Genomic DNA, 7,567 nt, shown 5'->3' with positions numbered 1-7,567 from the left:
CAGAATTCTAAAACTACGTAACCAACTGCTTTCACACCGTACGAACAACATCCGGAGCAAGGAGCCCTACCACTTACTTTGTTTGATTCGAAAGGCGAACGACCCCCCAACAAGTCGTATGGGGTGGGGTGCTTGTGATAAGCTGCCTTGGATATGAGGAATTCTAAAAAAAACAAAAAAAGGAAAAGTTCGGTATTTGACGAAGATCTTTCTATCAATAGATAGGAATGAGTGTTCGATATAGGGGATATAATCCATCTGCTCTTTCTCTCTCCATTTTTCTTCCCCTCTAATGCGGGCCGGACAGCGGCGGGCGCGGGAGGAAGAAAGCTAAGAGAAGACGCTCTTCTCTTAGGTCCTTTTTTTTCAGTGCAGGAAAGCGCTCTCTTTTTGTCATCCCTGCTGCTTTCCTTTCCAGATTTTTTTATTGAACGCATGGCGTAGCTAGGACCCTTCAAATAATGTTTGAGCCTATGTTCAAACCAAACAAACCCACCTCCTATTTGTATTTGAGTCAGGCTGGAAAGAATGCCCGCCATGTTCAGATAAGGGAATGCTTCCCCCAACCATTAAAGGAAAGGCTCGACGAAGGGAGGGAGATGCGGCGGGGGAAGGAAAAGGCTTTCGGAGATCGAGATTTTCTTTCTTTTTCATCGAAAACGAAGAAGGCCGAGGATGGCCTACGGTGCGTCTTATCTGAAGCGAACACGCTTTTTCGACCACGGGGTGGTATGATTGTCGGGCCCTCTCCTCGCTGGCCTATTAGGATAGTAGCCTTCGGGCTTTGCCTTCCCTTTCTAATAAAGAATTCTGGCTCGGCCCGGGAAAGCGCTGGCAACAACAGAAAGGAAAGGGTCCATGTAGCTGTTGCGCCCGCCCCCCTCTTAGTCAATGGGGCAGCAGGTTCGGCATCTACTACAAAAGAGAGAATCCACTTCAGATAACCACGCCTCTATTAGGCAACGTGTGGAATGGCCGAGAGCGGACCTTATTGGATATATAATCCAAGTCGAGAGTAGAGTTACGGGAACAGCCGTCTGATGGAAAACGACTTTCACGTTCGGTTCAGAGAGCACTTTTTTCGTTGAGAATTCCTCGTTCCCTCTCGATAGACCAGCGGCGAATTCAAAACTTGTGGGGCCCTATCTATTCCATCTCTCGAGCCCCGAAGAAAACCCCCTCCCAAATACCGGAAATAACAAATTCATATTCAATTCTCTTAATAGATCTTTGGTAGGTAACATCGCCAAAGCTACTGCTAGGAGGCCTCGGGCCCCACGAACTCCGATTTCTGTTTTTGTTTGTATTAAAGTGTTGGTAGCTTCTAGCCTCGAGCTGGAAAGTCTCATCGGCGGGGGTACTATAGATATATCAGAACTCTCTAATTGAGACTCAATCTATACAATCAATCAATCAGTATGTGCAATATACCGGTCTTTGCGATATGCTCTTTCAAATAGATCACAGATCTTCCCACTTAGCTGCACTGCTCTCTGAGCTCTTTTGTCCGCTATCGCTTCCTCTAGTACTAGCTCTGATCTCTCTTCAGCAGTTGCAGTACGATTCTTTAATTCATCTCCTGCTCTTTATAGTCTAATCGCTAGAAACTCTATATCATTGGCAATTGGCATTGGCGTAATCTTTTTTCTCCTGTCGGAAGGGGGTCCTGTCGAAAGCAAGAAAAGGCATTGAAAATGGCGTGCCCTTACTCTAATTCTAAATAAAGCTCTTTTGCGCTCTTGGTCAGGCCTGTAACAAGTATCTAAAAAATCTTTTCTTTTCGGCCTATGGTTCGGTCAAAGCAATGACTTGAGTGAGTAAGGAAGTAGGACCTTTTTACCCCGGCCGAGAGTTATTACTGACCCCTCTCTGTCTCTCCCCCGCGCTGTGAATGAAGTGAGTAATTCGTTGGTGCTTGCAATTCAGTAAGTACTTCGGATGGCTGGATACATGCTACGCTCTGCTACGCTTGCCTGACCGCGAGAAGCCTTTAAGAAATGGAATTGCGATGAGCCAGAAGTTAGAATCTCACCTAACCACATGTCTCCGTCTCCCGTAGTTCCCCCCAGAAACATCCGTTTGCCTACTTCTACTTTGGCCGGGGATAATAGTCTTTTTGAGAACCAAGTGGCCCTTGAGGAAGACCTTCAGAAAACCCCTCTAACTCGGGGAAAGGAATTCAAGCCCATAAAATGAGTCAAGTCTATGATAGGTACCAATGGTCTTTATGGCGCTCTTACCCCTTATGCAAAGCACCAATGACTTCGGTCTTCTCAAAAGGGGCTTAGGGCATATCATCAATGAAAGAATCCCGAGGAAGGGGGTGAAGCTGAGGTTAGAAACGGTTTCTCCCGCTGTTGCTAGTTCTTCCGTTGTTGGTAGTTCCTCAGGTCGGGTTGTTTATTTTTCAGAGCTTTTTCAATTCTTTCAGAACCTTTCGTATGCGCCTATTGGAAGATTTGGGCTACCTCCTCTCTTTCCGATCTCATTCAGATAATAAGCTTGTCCGGTTTATTAGATAGTGAGTAGGTAAGAGAGGTGCTTGGTCTGTCTCCGAATGTGGGTCTAGAAGCATTAGCCGAGTCTCTGAATATTCCCGAGGGTTCTCAGGATAAAGACAGCCTTAAGGTGCTAACGGAGCTTCCACGGTCTCATTCCATGAAGGTGCTTGCTTTATTGGTTGGCAGCTTGGTTATAGTCGTTATGAAGAATGAAGGAGCGACGAAGGAGCTCACTTCCACGACATGGGAAAGGATCATGGGATGATGAAAAGAAAGAAAAGGTGCAAGGTGAGGAGATATCGAGAGGTAGAATAGGTGAAATGAGTTCAAAGGAATTAGTTAAGACACGCTTCTTTAGCACAGGCCACGGAGTGAAGTTGGAAGGTTCAATGAACTACGCGAAGGGGAAATCTTGGGCGCTATTGTTGTCTATATACAAGTGGCGTAGGTAAAGCTGTGGCGACTCATGGAGTAGACAGCGAGCTCCGCTTGAACAGAAAGCAGCAAGCTGCAAGCACTACTCCAAAAGTAGTGAGCTCCGCAACAAAAGCGAAGCGAGCCGTGGTAGCCTATTAAGTTTTTCAGCTGCATCGTACCGTACTATGGGAGGGGTCCGTACCTCCTTTAGATAGAGCCCCATGCTTCTAATGTAGAGCTAGAACTACTACTACCATGGAATCCGCGGTCACACATAAGTATCTCGCCTTCCAAAAAAAGCGACTGCTAATTAGCACTAATGCTAATGGGGACCATCGATCAAGAAGGACTTTGGAGACTGCAATCGAATTGATCAAAAAAGAGAAATAGGTCCAACTCTTCTAGTTGCGCCTCTAACCTTACTACGTTACCCTGATAAAAGGACGAATTAAGCAGGACTGCAGGCACGAAATGCCGATCAAATCCGTTAAAGGAAGCCTAATCAAAGCGGGCAAACAAGAAGATCTGACTGAGTTGATGATGGACTGGATCTCGAAAGGCGAGAGGCTTTCATAAAGACGTATGAGAAACGGAGGGTCGAGAGAGGCTTATTGCATGATCCACCCAACCGCTAATAAATGATGCATAAGATAAGAGAGTGGGAGGCCGGTCCCCGCCCATCTGGAGGTGCACACCCATTTATGAACATATACAAAGGGCTAAAGAGAGAAGTCCATGGAGAACTACCAAATCCAATGACTTTGATTTGTTCGTACCATTCTGTCATCGATCACTGCTGGGTCGGTTGGTGAGTCACCCAAAAAAAGCGTTGAGAAAGGTCAAGCATATATGTTTTATGAAATGATCAGCGGTTTCATTTATGCTATGCCCTACATCGTGTTCGTCTGTGTTTATTGAGCTTTCAGCGCCATGAGCTTTGCTTCGCTTTATAAAAGAGAGAGAGCCTTGTCTTGAGAGTGAAAAGAAAGGGCAAGCGATAGAAAGGATAGTCCCTCGCGCGTTCGCGAGAACTACTAGGAAATGGTGAGATCATTAGATCATTAGTGAAAGAAGGACCAACGACGATCCTATCCTAAAGGAGAAGAAGGAGTAGGAGGAGTCAGTTTTCTTTGAAGATCGAGGAATCAATCTCCCAATTATGCCATTCGGAAGAAGTCTTCTACAGAGGGAAAGCCTGTTACGAGTAAGTGGAGAGGAAAGATCTCCAGAGATTCTTATCTCATTCCATTCTAGTGGCTCAACCAGTAACCAATGGCGAAAACTAAAAAATCCATGGTTTCCCGGTAGAACCCTATTTCGCCCAAGTTGTTTCAGAACCGGAAAAAAGAAGTGGTTTTTCGCACAGCTTGCGCATAGTGCAGGTCCCACTTGTATATCGTATTTGGCCGAAGAAGCATCGGACATGTTGGAGTTCTTACCTTCTTGGGATTCCATGGACCAAGATCTGCTTTTATTATATGGGCAATACCGATCTACTTTAGTAGATCATATGGATGTAGAAAAAGCTTCTTATTTTGATGAATTGGAGTAGGGCCTCTTTCTCGTTGATCAGTTCGCCTCTGCTCTATTGAAAGGTCTCCATTCCTACGGCGGTTTTGTCAATGAACCCGTGGATAAGTAGGCCTTTCTTGCAGACCGATCTTCTGCCGAGTTCCTTCCTTCGTAGTCAAATCTGATGATACGCTTTGGCGATGTTACCTACCAAAGAAAAGGCCTGCTAGGTGATCGAAATCGCTCAGGTCAGCGAGGACTCACTCACCTACTCCTTATCTAATACTTTCTTCTATCTACTGAATTAAAAAGGCGACCCGCCGCGCCGGGCTATAAGATAAGAGACAGCTGTTGTACTACTTGACTGGTAAGAAAGAGCTTCTGTAAGAACTGGAAGACTCTTGTATGTACGGTAACCCTATCTTCTGCTACTGGTGGACTGTTGCACATAAAGGCCGACAGAAGCAACCTTTCTTAGCGCGCTTTTCAAGCACTTAGCTTCTGCTATAAAAAGGCGGCAAGGCCATAAGTAAGTGAAGTTGCAAGCCTAAGCCAAGAAGTTATGAACGAAGTGACGGGCCCTTTTAGAGAGAGGGGGCGGCTTTCTTGTGGTAGTCATTGCGAACATCTCACCTCTTCTCTTAGCGTGCACAGTTTGCTTACGCCTTAGGCACATCTATCTTTCTTAGTTTCACGCTGGCCTAATGAATTGAATATGAATAAAAGTCAGTCTTTTAGTAAGCGTATATAAGCAACTGTTTAGTGTATAAGCAATTCTTTAGTGGTCGCACCGGTACGATGGAGGTTGGTTGAAGATGATGTTACGCTGCGTTCAGAACCAGTCTTGAAGTGAATGAATTAGAAAGAACGAAGAAGTAAGGAAATGAGACGACTCTTTCTTGAACTATATTATATACAGACCTTCCCCTCCACACCAATCACGAGTTTTTCTCCATTCCTCTCATATATCGTGGTAACGCCCTTAATGCTAGGTTTTGAAAAAGACTTTTCATGTCATTCCCATTTAGGTCCGATTCGGATCCCTCCGTTGTTTCCTTTTCCTTCCGCACCTTTTCCTCGAAATGAGAAAGAAGATGGTACACTTGAATTGTATTATTTAAGTGCTTATTGCTTGCCAAAAATCCTACTTCTACAATTGGTAGGTCACCGGGTTATTCAAATAAGTCGTTTTTTCCGTGGTTTTCCCATGTTACAACTTCCGTACCAATTCGGTCGATCCGGAATGGATCGGTTAAACATTCCATTAGGGAGCCTGGTCTTGACTTTTCTGTGTGGTATTCATTCTCGTTCGGCTCTTGGAATCACATCCAGCAGTGGTGGGAACAGCTCGCAAAATCCAACCACTTCACCTACTTCATTGCCCCCAACCCTTTCTCGTACCTCTATTGAAACAGAATGGTTTCATGTTCTTTCATCGATTGGTTATTCCTTTCCATTCATATCTCTTTCTCCAATTTCGGTCTCGATTAGTTCACAAGATTGAATGGCCAATTCTCCTCCGGACCCTCGATTCGATTGTTTTCCAAGAATGTTGAGTCGGGTATGTAAGCCATGTATCTGGGAGGAACTTAAAAGAAGGGCTTTCGGTTTTTTTTCACCCAGTTTTGTGGTCTTGCAGCTATTTAAATAAATAAGAATATAAAATTATATATATATATATATATATATATATATATAAAATAAGACTTTTTTAGAAGAAAGATTCTATATATGTCCAATCCCCAGTGGTGGTGGGACCAACCAAGATGTATGTCGTCCAACCCAACCTCGGACTCTTTCTTCCCGACCTATTTGACTCTCTGGCCGCAGTTATAGTTATTTAGGTGGTATCCCGAGATTGAAGAGATCGAATTCCTCCGGGGAACACACGAAACAAAGATATGAACTGGGTAAATAGAAATGGAAAAGAGATGTTTCCAATTCATCAAAATGAGAAGCTTTTTCTACATCCATATGATCTACTAAAGTAGATCGGTATTGCCCATATAATAAAAGCAGATCTTGGTCCATGGAATCCCAAGAAGGTAAGAACTCCAACCTGTCCGATGCTTCTTCGGCCAAATACGATATACAAGTGGGACCTGCACTATGCGCAAGCTGTGCGAAAAACCGCTTCTTTTTTCCGGTTCTGAAACAACTTGGGCGAAATAGGGTTCTACCGGGAAACCATGGATTTTTTAGTTTTCGCCATTGGTTACTGGTTGAGCCACTAGAATGGAATGAGATAAGAATCTCTGGAGATCTTTCCTCTCCACTTACTCGTAACAGGCTTTCCCTCTGTAGAAGACTTCTTCCGAATGGCATAATTGGGAGATTGATTCCTCGATCTTCAAAGAAAACTGACTCCTCCTACTCCTTCTTCTCCTTTAGGATAGGATCGTCGTTGGTCCTTCTTTCACTAATGATCTCACCATTTTCTAGTAGTTCTCGCGAACGCGCGAGGGACTATCCTTTCTATCGCTTGCCCTTTCTTTTCACTCTCAAGACAAGGCTCTCTCTCTTTTATAAAGCGAAGCAAAGCACATGGCGCTGAAAGCTCAATAAACACAGACGAACACGATTCAGGGCATAGCATAAATGAAACCGCTGATCATTTCATAAAACATATATGCTTGACCTTTCTCAATGCTTTTTTTGGGTGACTCACCAACCGACCCAGCAGTGATCGATGACAGAATGGTACGAACAAATCAAAGTCATTGGATTTGGTAGTTCTCCATGGACTTCTCTCTTTAGCCCTTTGTATATGTTCATAAATGGGTGTGCACCTCCAGATGGGCGGGGACCGGCCTCCCACTCTCTTATCTTATGCAGCATTTATTAGCGGTTGGGTGGATCGTGCAATAAGCCTCTCTCGACCCTCCGTTTCTCATACGTCTTTATGAAAGCCTCTCACCTTTCGAGATCCAGTCCATCATCAACTCAGTCAGATCTTCTTGTTTGCCCGCTTTGATTAGGCTTCCTTTAACGGATTTGATCGGCATTTCGTGCCTGCAGTCCTGCTGAATTCGACCTTTTATCAGGGTAGCATAGTAAGGTTAGAGGCGCAACTAGAAGAGTTGGCCTTATTTCTCTTTTTTGATCAATTCTATTGCAGTCTCCGAAGTCCTTCTTGA

The 7,567-nt window shown here is 44.4% G+C and overlaps 2 protein-coding genes across 2 annotated transcripts; one reads left to right on the top strand and one right to left on the bottom strand.

Moving 5' to 3' along the window:
- The first annotated feature begins 4,077 nt into the window (after positions 1 to 4,077).
- LOC145131214 (putative mitochondrial protein ymf1) lies at positions 4,078 to 4,470 on the top strand. The gene has a single exon (XM_079065938.1). It carries the CDS (start codon positions 4,078 to 4,080, stop codon positions 4,468 to 4,470), a length of 393 nt encoding a protein of 130 aa, XP_078922064.1.
- Positions 4,471 to 6,208: 1,738 nt separating this feature from the next.
- Positions 6,209 to 6,853, bottom strand: LOC145133408 (putative mitochondrial protein ymf1). Its single transcript, XM_079068351.1, has one exon. It carries the CDS (start codon positions 6,753 to 6,755, stop codon positions 6,267 to 6,269), a length of 489 nt encoding a protein of 162 aa, XP_078924477.1. The 5' UTR covers positions 6,756 to 6,853; the 3' UTR covers positions 6,209 to 6,266.
- Positions 6,854 to 7,567: the final 714 nt, after the last annotated feature.

This window comes from Lactuca virosa, chromosome 8 (genome assembly GCF_052849685.1).
Source record: "Lactuca virosa cultivar CGN04683 chromosome 8, Lactuca_virosa_CGN04683_v6, whole genome shotgun sequence".
In the NCBI taxonomy this organism is placed as follows: Eukaryota; Viridiplantae; Streptophyta; class Magnoliopsida; order Asterales; family Asteraceae; genus Lactuca; species Lactuca virosa.
This window is presented reverse-complemented; position numbering and strand designations above follow the sequence as displayed.